The 17,314-nt window shown below is 37.7% G+C and overlaps 1 protein-coding gene across 3 annotated transcripts in view; it reads right to left on the bottom strand.

Moving 5' to 3' along the window:
• Nucleotides 1-9,818: 9,818 nt before the first annotated feature.
• STRN (striatin) overlaps nt 9,819-17,314 on the bottom strand; it is a 93,609-nt gene continuing 86,113 nt past the window's right edge. For all 3 annotated transcript variants that reach the window (XM_024209893.2, XM_024209894.2, XM_024209895.2), the window contains 5 exons: nt 17,099-17,266; nt 16,278-16,418; nt 15,492-15,599; nt 13,840-13,926; nt 9,819-13,746 (listed from right to left, as the gene is read on the bottom strand). In XM_024209893.2, coding sequence (XP_024065661.1) covers nt 13,577-13,746; nt 13,840-13,926; nt 15,492-15,599; nt 16,278-16,418; nt 17,099-17,266 — 674 coding nt within the window. In that variant the 3' untranslated portion in view covers nt 9,819-13,576. The remainder of the gene's footprint in view (nt 13,747-13,839; nt 13,927-15,491; nt 15,600-16,277; nt 16,419-17,098; nt 17,267-17,314) is intronic.

Raw genomic sequence — 17,314 nt, 5'->3', positions numbered from 1 at the left:
AATTTGCATGCGTTAAGCAGGGATCGGCAACCTTTGGCCCGCGGTCCGCCAGGGTGCTTACCCTGGCAGGCCAGGCCAGTTTGTTTACCTGCCGCGTCCGCAGGTTCGGCCGATCGCGGCTCCCACTGACTGCGGTTCGCTGCTCCAGGCCAATGGGGGCTGCAGGAAGTGGCGGCCAGCACATCCCTCGGCCCGCGCTGCTTCCCGCAGCTCCCATTGGCCTGGAACAGTGAACTGCAGCCAGTGGGAGCCGCGATCGGCCGAACCTGCGGACGCGGCAGGTAAACAAACCGCATGCCAAAGGTTGCTGATCCCTACATATTTCATTTCTTTGAACATTTTAATCTTAAAAAATAGCAGACTTGATAAGCATTTACCATGGTGGTTTTCAAATGCTCTTCACTTATGTGTAACAAAAAGTTCAGTGACCATCCTCCATATCAAACATGCAAGATTATTTTTCAAAAGGCAACAAGGTAAACCACTTAAAAAAACAAAACCATAAACTTATTGAACAACTGTTTTGTGTGGTGACTGAATGTCATGAGAATTTCATTGCCTAAGTCTTTGAAGTGGTCCTTAAATTGTCAGATCCCCAAAAGTTATTTTTTTTTTGCTTATTCTACAATTGTGGAATTACCACTGATATCAATGGGAATCCAGTTTATAGAACAAGTGCAAAATATATCCTGTTATACGTTAAAAAACATTTACCTTGGACAGCAACCAAAGTACAGGTCATCTGCTGAAAAGCTCCTGCAAAGAACATTTTGTTAAAACATGGGATAGTAAGTTGTGTGTAAAACTTTTCATAAAAACAGTTTTTTTTCTTGTATATTTGTTTGTGAAGGAAGCAGAGTTCCTTTTGTAACACGTTGGAGCTACTTAAAGAGCTTTTTGTAAAGAAGTTGCTAAACCTTTTGCAATAAAAAAAAACCATAAAGGTGTATGCAGTACAGCTTGATATTTAAGACAATATTTTAAAAACTGTACATCCAAATATTGTCGCTGCACTTTAGTTTTTAAAATGAAAATAGGGGTTTCCTAAATCTAGAGGTACCATCAAGATCAGCAAGACCCAAGGTGTTAAAAGCACAGAAACCTTTTTATGTTTAACATACCTAGCTGAATTACTGCAAATATTGCAAAGATCCATGGAAGGGAAAGTCAAGTCCAAGCAGTGTAAACTTGCAGAATTGGATACGTTGCACCCGAGACAGATGTTGATGTCAGGACAGAGGGAGCAAAGGGTGAAACATCTCTCTCTCAGTGCCTGAGGATCTGTAGGAAACATCAGTGTGAACGCTGTGGACCTCCGAGACCTGAATGGCATGGAAACCCCCATGGTTTCCAGGTTGGTGGCTATGACACATTTGACTCCATTGCTGCAATTAAACCATGTATGGGTAAAAGCTAAGCGTTACTAGATAAACTAGACACCCATGCAGAGCTGGGATAAATGCCTCAAGGCCAGTTGTCAGAGATATTTAGGTATCTAACTCCCATTAAGTCACCTAACTACCTTTAAAAATCTGGCCCTTAGTCTCTCAGCTCCAAAAGCACAAGCTCTGTCATTTGAGCTGAAGGAAAACTCCCTTAGCTGATAGCAGCAACTCCCTATCCTTTTGTGAGCTAGCCACTAGAGATCATAACTCATACATGTACCCAGTACATTAGTGATATATATGCTCTCTGCAGCCATGCTGACTGGGCTCACTGAGTACACAATAGCAGCTAATGCTGGGCTTAGCAGCATTAGGTGCCACAGCAGCTAGACAGATGATCTCCCAGAACATAAAGAAATCACCTGGGAATAGCTTGGTCCCAATAGATGTGTTTACTGATTACATGCACACAGGCAAGGCCTCGCTATAGGTATACACCTGGTCTGCCAGAGGCTTCTACACCATGGTGAGTGTCACTAAAAAGCTCACCAACTTTTTAAAGGGGATACTTCCCTATTCCTATGGACTGCACATGGGTACCTGCTGCTCCCCCTTCCCATGCACACCAGCCAAACTCACCTGATACCTCACGTCCCCCACCAGGACTTGCCACAGCAAATACTTGATATGAAACCAAGAGGGAGTCTGTGCAAGACTAAAAGGAGTGGTGTGTGTGTAGTTGGCTCTGGGCAGAAGCGGTTCTGTGCCTGGGGCCCATGAGAGTGACATCCCATACAGCTCAAAGCATGTGGTGCAGACTGCTTCACTGCCCCACAAAATACCCCTTCCTTTCAGTTCCTGTAGCATGCAGGCTGGGTGGGGCAGCCACTGCTGGGCCAGAAGTGCAGATTCCTTACTGCCTCCTTTGGGCTTTGTGGGGAGGGGAATGATGGTGGCGCCACAACCGCCTTCCACATGGGCCAGGAAGTGGGGTTGGAGATATTGGATGGGCTGGGACTTCCCCTGCCCCTTGGGCCAGTGGCCCACTGTCCTGCTGTGACCACTTGGTGGCTGGCATGGGGAGGAGACGCCGTACTGCTGTTGCTCTGTGGGGATTCAGCTACCAGGGCTGGCGGTAAGCTTTCAGATGGGGGCCTTCGTATTCCCTATTGGCTGCTTTCATATTTGGGAAGCCCGGGGGAAGAGATCCCCAAGGCTGCTGCTCCTGTAAGAGATGCGCAGACCAGTTTTCCCTTCTCTGTGCTCATTGCAGCTCTTGCATTGTATGCAATATTGGGGTAATACATTCCCAGTGATTAGGGAAGCTTTTGGAAGTAGCTAGCCCAATAGGGGGCCATGAAAATGTCCTTTCTTCATGTCACTGAAGCATGGATCACCATAGCCGGGTCCACATCCACACAGTCTCCTGCCCAGCCTAAGTGGAAAGAAAGCATTCCTCATTACTGCTGCTATTTGGGCACCCCGAGTAGCGGGGGACTTCCGTCCCCCCACCTTAAGCCGTAAAATGGACTCTCTCTCTCAAGAGCAAGATCACAGTAACTGCTAGCTCCTTAAACAACTCTCTCATTTCTGGACAGAACTTGAACCAGCTATTTTTCATTCAGGTTCTTAAATGTACAAGGCAGTGGGACAGCAGCAGTACAAAACTGTCCATGCTTGATGAGTCATCTACATGCTGATGGCATTATTTATAGCCAATAAAGTCTCATTCGCCCCATGCAATTGTACCTACTTGTTAACTAGAACAAGTGACAGGACTGAGCCTTGGGGGAGATTACAGATTTAGCAATATCTCAGCCACATTGTTTACATCTAGCTCTTAGTCATACTGAAGGGCAGGGTAGGTGGGTATGCTCTTCCTGATTCTACTGCAGCACCCGTCTTTCTGGGGTCTACTGAATATTGTCTAGGTTAACTTTTAATCCTGCAACTATTAAGAAGACTAAGATAATTTTTGTTCATTTCCATACTTTTAAACTTTCCATTGTATACACATACTTACTACCAACCTTAACGTTAATGGCATTTTTTGTTTTCATGGACAATAAGACTATGCACCTATTACAACAATTAATAAGGTATATACACCTTTATGCTTCAGTTCATAATGCCCTGACAGTTTGTAGTTGGCTTTGGAAGAAACCTCCCCATGTGGGCAGGTTACTGATAAACTGTACATAAGAGCATTTTACACTTTCCACTGAAACATCGGATACTGGCCATTGCTGGAGACAGGATACTGGACTACACAAACCTTTGTTCTGTTCTAGCAATTCCTATTTTCCTACAGTGGAGGGGATTGGGAAAAGTGAATATTCTCCCAGCCACTGAAAGGAGGCTGGGGCTCTTCTCTACCCTACTCTGAACTCAGAGGAAACAGGATGAGTTTGCTAACAAGTTTTTCTGTTCAATTCAAAATAGATTTTTATACCATCCTCTTCACTGAGCATCTGCCAGTAGTGTATTAAGCAACATGACTGACCTCTGTCATGTGTGGTTCATTCTCTATCATCCTCTCCACGCGGGGAGAATTGTGTGTACACTTTTTTAAATGTACATGCTACTGTCTATGTTAGAGAAAGTAAGGTTGAAGCACATTGTGTTCTTCCCGAGATCGCTGCATCACTCTGTGATAATCAACCCCCTACACAAAGGCATTTACTCTATTGGAATAATGTGTCTCTAACTCCCAGTGAAGACACTAAGACCTGTGTGCATTAAGACTGCATAAGTTGTAAGGTGCCACTGATGTCAAGATGGCATAGTCATAATCAACAGCACATGGAAATGTAGACCAAGTACAAAGAATGGAAAGGGAGATAATATTTGGCACAGGAACAGAAGAACTGCTTTTGAAAAGGTCAAATTTAAAAGGAAAATTCAGATGATACTAACATGGCCCACAATGGAATGTGCTAATATACATCTGTAGGGCTCTTTTGGGGTGTCCCCACACTCTATATGCTTATATATTTCTTATAAATATATGGACACACTACAAAATGTTGAAAAATAGTATTTATTAGCACCCAATTTACATGTACAAGTATATGGTACAAATAACATTTACTTGCTCCTGCAACATTAAATAAAGCTGCTCTTAAAAACCATTGCTTATTTCTGGAAGTCCATGTGATTTTGCTCAGGCCAGAATGTGGATACAGTATACAGATATTCCACTTCACTACTGCCATATCAATATAAATACCTACATGATTACCTCAATGTTACCTCATTTTAAATTGCACATCAACATAAGCAGATCTATATAATTTTAATGACATACTTGGCTTATCAGACAAGCAAACATAACTTTAAACACGATTGACCCAATACGTTCCACAACCAATAGTTTCATTGCAGTTCATAAAAACAGAAAACTTAGAGAACTCCTACTGAGATGTCCCAAAATGTACAAATAGGTGTTAAATGACTGCCCTGTGACTGTTCAAATTTTGCAGTTTTGTATGTATGTCTAGGATTCTGAAAATGAATTCTGAAGTTCTGATACAATATTAAACTTTTAACTGATAATACAATGCTTTCATTCTAATACAAAAAACTTCTGGTCTGTTTGATGGTAAAAACATCTCAAAATTGTAGGGATTAACACAAGCAGTTAGATTTTCCCCAATGAATGCAACATCCTTTTGAAATTACAGAACATTTGCAATTTATGGATTCTTATTATTGGGAGAACTAGTTACTTTGCAAATTTAAAAAATTGATATACAACTTTTAAAATAATTAATTCGCTGTGTACAAAAGAGTAGCATAAACCACCAAATTAGCATGTTTATAACTTTTACATAATCTCATACTAAACCATAGACACAAATTGACAAGCCAACAGAATTACTCAACAAATAGATATTTTCCATCTGAGCCACCATTTCACAAAGCACCTGCAGTCTGATACTGTTACACCAAAGTAGTCATTCAGGACACTCACGAGTGCGCAACATAAGAACCCCAAAGTAACATGCACGCTCAATCTTTCTCCTTGTTAATTGTTTTCAAGGATGTGTTTCCCACATTACCCTTTCACTTCAACTTTCATTGGAGCAGCACAAAGTTCAGACTTAGGAATGTGGCAGCTATAGTCACTAATATTTTGTAGTCACCACCTGTAATCTGGGTTGCCAACCCTCCAGATTGACCTGGAGTCTCCAGGAATTAAAGATTAATCTTGAATTCAAGATTATGTCATGTGAGGAAACTTCCAGGAATATGTTCAACCAAAATTGGCAACCCTATCTATATTTTAAAAGAGGCATTACCAGACAGCTTTGGTCCCAAATATAGTTTTTGTTTTAGGGAAAAAATGAAGTACAAGAATCAAAACAAGAAACAAACTGCATTAATAGTGAAACATATTTAAAATTACTTCAGTTTTAACTATGAGTAGTATTAGTTCCAGAGGCAAAGAAATTTCTTTGAAAGACTGTTTTAACTTGAGTGTCTCTTTAAGAAACCAATTGAAGATATTCATGCAAAATACACTGCAAGCAGAGGGTATACTGATGAATATCCATGTTAAGAAGTTATTATACCTATAATTAATAGAAAATATTACACTGAATAATAGTTTTATTATCCCGTATTTTTCTACAAGCTGCTGAAATGCGTGATTTAAGGAAACCACTGCATGTAGCACAAGACTCCCTCACAATCCACTCAGGTTCCAAAGCTATACAATGTTTTTGTTAACATACTCTTTTTGTATTTTCAAAAGTAAGTTGCTCCAGATTGCTAATGCTGAAGTGATACCCCTGAAATCTGTTTATGTTTGTTGTAAATGCTTGTCTGAGATGAAACAACAATTTTGGGAGCTCTACATTTGAAAAAACAAGCTACATGTAAAGACCACAATTTCAATGAAAGATAGAATAAAAAAATAAATTCTTAATGGAAAAGTATCAGCCTGAAGTCCATCATTTATCCCTTATACAATATTTTTGGCTGCTTTTAATAAGTAAGCCACAAAAGTCATGAATCTATTTGGTTTGGCAAGAAATTATTCCTTCCCTTTTAGAGAAGTACAAATCCAGCTGTGTAACTCTTTTTTTAGCCTTTCAGCTTAAGACTTTGGTGCTAGGACCAAAAATTTCTCAGACTCTGAGCAAGTAATTTTGGGAGCCTGCAATTCAAGGTGAATGAATGCAACCAAACAGGACTTTTAGGCCTTGTCAGCACAGGGCTTTGAACAATTTAAAATACATGCTTAAGCATGGTGTAAACATGGTTGTGGTCTTACTGTGTCATAAGTCTTGGCAGTGTAGACAGGGTCAAATTGGTTTAAAAAATATCACACTAGCTAATGTAGAGACCTGCATTAAAGTATATTTTTTAATCTAGCTACAGTATGGATTGGTTTGTCCACGGCGACAAAGTATCTTTACTGAAAATGAGCAAGATTAAAACCAGGTGGGTGAGGTAATATCTTTTAATGGACCAACTTCTGTTGGTGAAAGAGAAAAGCTTTTGAGCTACCCAGAGCATGTCATCAGGACCTGAAGAAAAAGTAGAAAAGAAAAAATGTCTCTTTCACCAACAGACGCTGGTCCAGTAAAAGATATTACCTCACCCACTTTGTCTTTCTATCCTGGGACCAACACGGCTACAACAACACTGCAAACACCAGATTAGAACCCTCGTTGCACCGTTCAAAGGGATTTATACTGCGAACAGAACCTTAAAGCAAGGTCTTACATTGTACAGTACTTCTCAGGTTTCAAACAGACTTCAAGCAACAAAATTAAGTCAGCAGGTAGGATACAAAAAAATCAGAAAATTCACTAGAATCAGAAACTAAAATTAAAAATAAGTAGGTCCAAATTTTTTGTTCTAAATAATGAAAACTCAGATGCTATAGTCCTAGAGACCTGAAATCCCACCTGTCCTTCAGGAAAAGTGTCTAAACAGGAAGTTGCTGTTAATCAATGCAATTCACCCTCCAAAGCAGGAAGTCAAAAACAGATGGGATTTTAAGGCTCTGTGAATGTATAGTTTATGGAAGAGATTCAAATGGTAACAACAAACGAGACCATGAAAAAGGTGGCTACTCAGCAAATAGTTGTTAGTAAACAAGGAAAAGTCATCGTACGCAACCTAAGAGGTTGATTTAGCAAGATTTTCATTAACAGGAGCAGACCCACTGAATGAACAGGAGTACTTGCCTGAGTAAGGATCACTTAAAAATAGGGGTTCGATCAGGCTCATGCCTTAATTTTTCACCATCCTAAGATTTCCCATTTTGTTCCATTTCACGTCAGGCCACCCTTCAAAATTCAGTTTCCCTCCAACTACAATTTTTCTGGTTTGTAGACATACCACACAGGCAGCCTGATGGGCAAAATGTTGTCTACCACCTTACTATTGTTACCCTTAGTCATACTGAGTAGTACCTGACATTGCAAGGGGTTTGATTAGCAGATTACGTGCAATTTGTAGTTACACCAGCGTTGTTCTATAAACCTAAATCCATTTATACCACAGAAGTCAAGTTATGTCACTTTTCAGTGTAGCCTCCTCCACAAAATACACAACAAAAGTCAGAGTAAATGGTAAATTCTCAACTCCTTAAGGGACGGGGCACTATCCGAAATATTTGCCTCAGGGAAGAGCAATAGATTTCAAAAAATAAAACAAAAACAAAACTAAAACCTTACTACAGAGTTACTCTATGCCACTCAAGACAGAAATAGTTAATTTGACTGTAGCTTTGAAGCTCACCATCAGGAAAGGTCCAAGAGGTAACATGAATTAACTATATTACAAATTATAAATTTGCCTAACAATACCGTATGTTCATTAGTCTTAATGTCATGGTCTGATTTTTCCCTTTTTAATAGTTGTGGCCAAATAATTTTCCATTTAGCAGCCTCAAATTTCAGAATGTATTTTTAAATGTTGTATTGTACTTAGGGTAGAGTTTCCACAGTTATTTCCATTTTGTATTTTCCCAATTTAATGAAGAGTTCCATTTCACCTATCTGAAATATATACATGTTCATAAACTGACTCATGAAATATCTTTGAAGCATTTTTCCCATTCATAGCTCATTTGCATGTCAAAATAAAAAATAAAAAGCTGTAGCATCATTTAGTAACATAGTAAAATGCCTAAAACATTTGTGTATCACACTGGAAATAAAGCAAAGTTTCCAAAGCTAAGCTTAGAATGGCATTGACTGTGCATTTATTTGTATGGAATGGATTGTTTATAATGAATTAAATGCAAAAATACCATAATCATTTATATAACATTGAGGTCATGATCTAAATCCACAAAATCATGGGCATTCAGAAATAAGGCTGAAAACTGGTCCTGCACTCCCTCCGTTGTGATTAAGTTCTAATCCTATCACAGTACATGAGAACAAGTCACCTATTAACTTCTTTATGGCCTGATACTGCAAATTCTTACATATGTGCTTAAGTTGACGCTCATGTGTGGTCACACTGAAGTCTCTGAGGAGTATGTGTCAAAGTTAGACTGGACCTTGTATTTGAAAAATAAATTAACAAAACACCATTTTATTTTCAAAGATTTTGTTATAAGATACCACAAATCTCTTGCTACCCCTTCTCTAGTAGTATATTTTACTCTTTCACCAAACTATACTTTCTACTTTGGCACAAAAGGGCAAAATTTAGAATTTAAAATTGGGTCTTAAGATATCATGCAACCAGTGATGGGCAGACTTCATACAAATTGACATTCATTACAGAAAAGTCTTTAGAAGTGCTTGAAAAAGATGCGAGATAGGACTTTTATGCTTGCTAATGAATTTTTGGTTTCCTTTAGAATGGATTCTAGTAACATGCTTGGAATCCGGTGTTCCTGTCAAAAAATGATGTATGTATTTTACATTAATGCATAGTTTGTGGAACTCCCTATATCAAATGATTAAAGCAGCTGAGAATTAGAAAAATTTGGGATGAGTTCACACTGATGTATTGAAAAAAAATGTGTGTTTAGTTACTTTAGATTTTATTTACTGAAAAGGACAAGTTTTTATTTATTTGGAATTTGCAGCTTCTACATCTGGTTATGGTTTAATTACAAAGCTGAATACTGAATAATTAACACTTAGTAACTTAACCGTATTACGCTTGGGAATACTTAAGCTGTAACATTACTTTAATCTCACACTGCACCCTAAAAAAAACCTATAGGAAATGAGGTTTATTTTAAAGAGCTCTTTCTAAAGAAATTTTTTTTTTTATTAAGTGAAAAACTTAAATGTGATCTGAAAATCATGGTAGTCCTAGGTGACTTTTATAAACAATATAAATGAAAAAGACATTTGAACACTCAGATTAGGATTTTACTTGGCATGTCACAGAGGTTTGTCTTTAAGGTACCAAAAAAAAATTATATATATATATATGCAGTGACTAAGACACTATAAAAGTGAAGGAAATATTTCCCATAATACTTAATCCAAGGTGTGTCCCAAACTAGTCTAATCCTTTTGCACAAGAAAGTATTTTAGTTAGCTCGATCGTAAACATACAAAAACAGCATACGGTTTATCCTTGTAAATTGGAAGTGAAAAGGAGGATGTTTAAGCTTATTAGATCATTTTCACCAGATAAAGGGGTTGTAATTTCTCCTTTCAACTGGACTTTATTAAAAACAAAAATTAATAACACAGGTTAACCTACACTGAAATTTCTATGAAACAAAACTACAAAATTGCCATGTGAACTTGATGTGGAAACAGCATAATGGCAGAATGTAATGCATCATGGGTATGGAAATGTTTAGTGGAGATACTGCAAGGAACAGAGTTGGGTCCAATCCTGTGAATATTTTCATTATTGGCCAATACACATTAATGAAATTTACAGACTATACTGAATTGGGAGGAGTTGCACATAACTAAAGAAGAAACAACAACCTGGGAAGCAATAATGCTGAAAATTGTCTAAAGAAGATGGCAGATACAACTGGGATTTGAGTTTGCGATCTGACAGCAGCAAAAAGGCCAATAAAATTTTGGGCTGCATGAGAAGAAGCATCACATCACAGAACACACAGGTTAACAGACCCTGTCTATACTAATGCTGATGGCACTGCATCTGGAATGGTGTGTGCACCGTTTTGGACAGCAAGTTATGAAGAAATAAACTGACAAACTGAAAGGGCTGAAATGATCAGGGGTTGTAGAGAGTTGACTTGTGAGGAAAAAATGAAAAGAGCTAACATGTATAGCTTTCCTAAGAGACAATTAAGAAAGGGATATGGTAAGAGTCTACAGATACCTTCAGGGTGTAAATACCAAGCATGGAGAGGAACTATTCAGTACAAAGGACTGTAATTTGGAATAATGCGATGAAATTAAGAAAAGAAATATTTAGACTGAATATCAGGTAAAACTTTCCAATAGTGAAATATTTAAGCATTGGAGTAGTCTTCCAAGGGAAGCAACGAAAGCCTAATCATTTGGGACATATATAAAACCTCACTGGTCAAAACACTATTTAAAAACGCACAATAGGGTAACAATCCTACTTTGTCAGGCTGATGAACTAAACAGCCTAAGCAGTCCTTTCCATCCCTAACTTCTATGATGATGTTCAGAAGAGCTGACAGGCTCATGCACAGTATCCTGCAGTCCTGCTAGTACGTGAGCAGATACAGTAAAAAAGACATTAACATCAATTATGAAGACCAGCACAAAAATATATACTCCACAACTTCTTTGTAAGGCTACATTTGTTTTTTAAAGGCACCTCATCTTCCAGCTATTGCCAGCTTTAAAAGATTCACTTTTCAGTTTGAGCAAGAGCTCAAGAGTAAGAATGGAACATCTTTCAATTCACATTTGACTAGCCGCTTTTTCTTACATTCAACTTTTAATCAGTTAGAACGACAGTCTTTAAAAACAAGCATGCTGGCCTATTAGTTTTATGTACAGCAATCTAAACACCTGTAACTATGTATTATATTTTGTAAGCAAACAGCACAACATTCATTTCATACTTATCATTATCCTTTGTATACACAAACTGAGAAGAATTCTTAATACTAAAACATTAAAATGCACCCATGAAGTCTTCCCTTACAAGACAGATTTAATACATGTTTACAATATATATATACACATCTATAATATACATAACTTTTAGAATTTTTCAAATAAATCTTTGTAATTTCCTTTCCAAAAAGAAATAAAATAATGACACTGAAAGAACAAGTCAAGTACACAAATGATTTTTCACAAAGTTGAATGCTCAGTTTTGCAGCCAGATTTCCCCTTTTTATCATATAAAACTAAATAATTTGCGTTATTATAGTAATCTGTTTAGTGGTAAAATTCTAATGTTATTTAATGGAAATATATTGTACATCAATATCACAAACTGAAATATCTGAATATGCTGAGCAGTAAAAGGTATTCCAGGGTATTTAGCATTAAATATAGTACACTGCAGCCTCAAACAGTTTGGGGCAACTTTTTAATCATAAAGCAACAGAGTGACATTGAATGTTAATCTAAACTCCCTATTGTAATCAATGGGGAGTTCTGCTTAAGTGTGGTTCTGCTCTGAAAAATCACTCTAAAAATAGCATTGTGTCCTATGTTTACTGTGTTTCAATGACTCCTATTTCCAACGTGTCAGTTTAAAAGAAAAGATTTCTTTATTAACTTCTAGCCAAACTCAACCTGGGATTTGAGAGTCAGGTGGGGTTCTTTCCTTCTCACATCACCACCAGTAATAAAGAATCTGCAGAACTAATTATATTCCACAAGTGGAACTGAGGACACCACTGCCTTAAATGGATTTACAGAAAGGTAACCAAGTCTGATGGTGCCCAACAGAATAGAATCCACCTTACTCTTTCTCACCTGCAATACGCCCTGCAGGAACAACAGGACTAAAAACCAGCAAACTTATTTCTGTCACTAAAGTAAACAGATATACTCTGAATATAGCGAGGGACCAGATCTGCTGAGTAAAAAGGTGCCGTTTTTAAACAGTCACTTTTCACATAACCACACTTTAAAGATCAATGGCACAGCATGCCCCATACAGGGGGAACATTTCAAAAGTTCCAACGGTTTGAAAGTTAGGGAATCTCTCTAGAACAAGCAGAATCTTTCAAACTGGTGGAACTTTGTAAAGGCACCTACTGCATTAATCTGATAGCAAGGCTCACACAGAGCACTATGAAATCATGTTTATTCTTAAAATGAAATCATGATTTTCATCCACAGTGGCACCCTTTTTGGAAGGAATGGGAAAAAATGAAGATGTGTTAGCTAAACTCTGCTAGAGATTGCTGTAGGAAGTTTTATTATAATTTCTTGTGCCTGACCAACAATAAACAGTATTATAAATTTGAATAAATTAAATCCCTTATTACAGTATGTACAGACTATTTCAGCCTGTTTCCTTAATTGTGATTAGACTATGGCCTTAGGTTCTAGCCACTTGCTATCACATTCTTTCACAAAATTAATAAAATGTATACATTTCCTGCAAACTAAATATTTGCTGTATAACATAATAGATTTAACAAAACATTACTGCATTAATAATTTTTAAAATTTAGTATTTTTTTTCCTTTTAACCAAATTTACCTTATGCTAGCAGCCAAGTGGGCTGAGATTAACGATCAGCTACTTTCCTCTAAACACCATCTAGTCATTAATACCAAAGGGATGAACAAGTGAAATTCACATGGCAGCCCAATGGGCATGTGAACTGTCACCTTTTGAGGTCACTTAATTTAAGTATGCTGTTTATAAGATTCCTTGATGAGAAACACTTGGAAGTTCCCCTCCCCGTCTCCCTGCAGCAATCAGGCCACCTATTTACTTGACCATCCCTCTATAGTGTCCCATTTTATTAGCAGAGAATACAGATACCTAGTTTCGCCCAAGGCCTGCCTGGACGAATATTCACACCCTCAGAAATAAAAGCATTTCTTTTGTTGACATTTGAAACTGAGAGTTTCCAAGCTCTCAGCACCAGCTGAGTTTGCAGAAACCTGAAGAAACCTTAATTTAGAAAAGAGCACCCTGCAAAAACTAAACCATTACAAACGTTCTCTTAATTTCAGGGTCGGAAATGAAGATTCTTGCTCACGTCTCCCTCTCTTTTGTGCATCTGGTTAAATGTACAAGAGCTAGAGTTGAAAGGGAAGCACTGTGTCATACGAAGACCTTAGCCAGAGCATCTGCTCCTGCACTGGCAATATAACATTTGGATGGGTGAAATGCCACATCATGAATAGACTCATCAAATTTTTTGCGATGAGCAGTAAATTCTTGAATACAGGTTTTGCTTTCAAGGTTCCATAAGCGAATTGAACAGTCATGACCTACATAGAGAAAGAGGGAAATATGTTGTCTTAATTGTAAAAAACATTAAAGTTATTATGATAAAGGAAGAGGTTAACATTTGATGTACTTACTGCCAGACATCAAATACAAGCCATTAGGATCAACAGCTAAACTTGTGACTGCATCTAAGTGGGCTACCATTGCGTGGATCAGTTTTCCTTTGAAAGAAAAGATTACCCATGTTATTTTTCTACAGTTAATTTTTGTAATTCAACATATTATGGCAATTTACTTTGTATGGCCCCACTGAATCTGAAAGAGAATGAACATTTTAATTCTGTCGATTGCTTTTTCTCACTGATTGGAGCCTTTCACATTTTATATCATATTAAAGAAAAATACTTTCTCATGACTGGGTGAGTATGGTTATGTATCAACTCATTTTATATTGTTCATTTGCTTAAGTGGACAACAGTTCTAACGTCAACAACTGTGTTAATCCATTGCACTGCATATACAACATACACTTTGTGGACTGTAACAATCAATAGTTTTTTCTGAGCTGATGCTGCAGCGAGAGTGCAAGTCTCTGCTGCCTAACTGACTTAGAGGTCAGTTATTCAGCAATAAGCCACAACAATGTGTGCATTGGTAGGCAATCATTCACATTTTGGGTAAATACAGTTGAGTGCCTTCAATCATTCCAAAACGGAATCAGTCCTTTACTACTGTTGAGCCTTGCATGTCTTATTGCTATTATAGCAGCTCCTTCATTTAAAAACATACAAAACACTTGTGGGTTTATCTATGGAATATATTCTTCTGTTGTGGAAGGAAATTAACAGAAGAAGGGTAAGAAAACAGGAAAAAGGTTTAGGCTTTTTGTCTGCTTGTTCAATTTTTAAAAAATAGGTTTATTTATTTTCATCTTTTCCCCCCAGCTTCTACTATCCCTTGCCATGAGCTCAGATGACACTTTAAGCTCTCGTGTTTTACTGTAAAAAAACCACTGGGAATACTGAATTGTGTGCAATACAACTTTTAAGAAAGTGAATTGGCAATAGCAAGAGGGTCACAGATTGCTGGGAAAGGATTGGTTTACTACTGCCATTGAATCCCACAGCACCTCTGTGCAGGTAATTGGATCCCTTAAAACTGAACTGGGAATGTTAATTCAGCTCCCCGTCCAGACTTAAACTGAATTAAAACCTGCCCAGTTGTTCCTGGAGAAGAGGCCATTTTCTTTGAAGCAACATTGCGGGAGGAGCGCTCCCATTGAGTCTGGACCAATGTCATTAGTGGAACTTCAAAAGGAAACTACTGCTTCCCCAAACAGGCCAGGCCAGACCCAGTGCTCAGCAATCCTACAGAGATGCCTAGGCTGCTTTTAACTGCTTATGAGGATCCAAGCAGGCAGAATTAGAAAAAAAAAGATGAAAAATCAGCAAATGAAAATTTTAGACCAACATGAGGGGAAGTTTCCCAAGAATGAGTTTCCACTAGGTCTGTGCAATAGCCCTACAAGGGAAATGGGGAAATCACTACCACGTGAGACAATTAAAACCAGAAACTGCAGACTGCAACAGTGCAAGTTTCCCGACATTGCCTCACCATGTGCCAATTGTATGGGCTTTCTACAGATGAAGTCTGGGCCGATAGTTCGGTGTCAAAGGTCATTCAATTCTTGACCTCTCTCATGAGACTGCCAACAAATTACTATGAGAGTGTGTTTGTTTTGTTTTACATAACTACTATGGACAATATCTAGTGAAAGAACACTTACCTGTATTGTTGTCATAGAATTTGATGTGCCTGTCTTCATGGGCAGTGATACTAATAGGAAGCGTTGGATGGCTGACAACTCTGTTGATCTGGCAGGAAGAGTTAGCGGCTATGAAAAAAATATATAATGAATCTCTAAAGATTGCAAACTCCAGCACACATGTTCCTTTGAAAGAATAAAATTAGTAACAAGTTTTGGGTTAAAAATTCTTCCTAGGCATTAAATCTACCATCTGTCTGTAATGGAAGCTCTCTCAAGTAATAACTTACTTTTATATAGTGCCTTTTATCCTAAATCATTCCACAGCACTTTAAAAGTGACACACATGCACACTCACTGTCACTCAGACACATTTACCTAACATTGATACGCTTACATATAATATCCATGCATGGGGATACACAGAGGAGAGGTTTTGCTATGGATTCCCCCCACCTATTTCCTCTGCTTTAATTTTTACTATTACAGCAACTGCTTAAAAATATCCCAATAGAATTATGAGTCACACAATGCATGTTCAAAATATGTATTTCTTCTGACCTTTTATCAGAGATCTGTGGTTCACTGTGTTGCTGGAGCCTTGCATGAGGTCTAGAGGATTAGCTGTAAAATTATCCATCACTACTTAAAATCCAGCAACTGCATTTCACTCTATAATTTCACCTGTCACCCAACTTGCCTATTTTTTGTGAACATATTCTCATTTTGAGTAAAATAATACAAGCTTTCAACAATAAAAATATCAACCTCTCTCAAGGAGGAAATGTTTTCATTTTGGATACATACTGGTATCTATGTTGGATTCCAAGGTAAGAATTCGTTGCCGTGTCTCCATGTTAAAAATGCAAGTGTGCCCACTGTTAAATGATGCTACCATGTGGCTTGGGTCACTGCTCACAAGGTCCACAGAAGAAGGGATTCCCATTTCTACAGAAAAGAAGCACATTTTCCAGAAATGAATTAGTTGGTAAAAGCAAGAAACCAGGTAATATTTTGGTATAAAAAATTATATAGTTTCATTATGACGTAAGGAAACAGTTAACGCTGTCTAAAACTATATAATTTTCAAACATTACTTATCAATTGAAACACTGACTGCCATCTTGCACTTGATAATATAATAAATACAAGTCATTATTTGAAGTGATACTCTACAGTGGTTCATTGGTTTATAACAGATTTTATTATCTAGAGAGAGTAAGGACCCAGAATCTAAGCCTATATTATCTAATATGGTCACCAACTTAATCTTATTTGGTGGATATACTATCTCAGAGAATATTTTTTATTAAGATGCTTTATTTAGAGCTTGGGCTGGGATAGGAGATCCATTTCTACTTTGAAGTATGTTCATGGGAAGGAAATCTTTTCTTGCATGGAGCTCTAAGACTAATTCCCAGAGAAAAACATCTGTAGGACAAAGTTAGAGGACACAAGTAACTTAAAGGGTAAAAATACTTACAAAAAAGTTGCATTTGTTTAAAAACTACTATTAAAACTAAGATGGAGTCTTCAAGAGCAGCATGGAGGAATGTGTGGGACAACAACAGACATTATGAGTTTAAACAGCGAAGCTATAAGCATTTAAATAGGAAATTATTCTGTACCTTGATTATCATTAAATATATTAAGAGCTGGAGCAATTTCTGAAGCTTTCCATAAACGTATGGTGCCATCTGCTGAACAGGATAGTAAACGCTGGTGTGCTCCACTATAAACCAAGCCCCATACTGCATCTGTGTGGCCTACAAATGCACCTCTTAGAACAGACGGATCTGTGAAAAAAGTTATATGGGATAAATGTTTTGAAACAAAATTTAAAT

Source organism: Terrapene carolina, unplaced genomic scaffold (assembly GCF_002925995.2).
Source record: "Terrapene carolina triunguis isolate 2854851 unplaced genomic scaffold, T_m_triunguis-2.0 Scaffold85, whole genome shotgun sequence".
Classification (NCBI taxonomy): domain Eukaryota; kingdom Metazoa; phylum Chordata; order Testudines; family Emydidae; genus Terrapene; species Terrapene triunguis.
The sequence above is the reverse complement of the archived record's forward strand: the minus strand, read 5'-3'. Positions and strand labels throughout refer to the sequence as shown.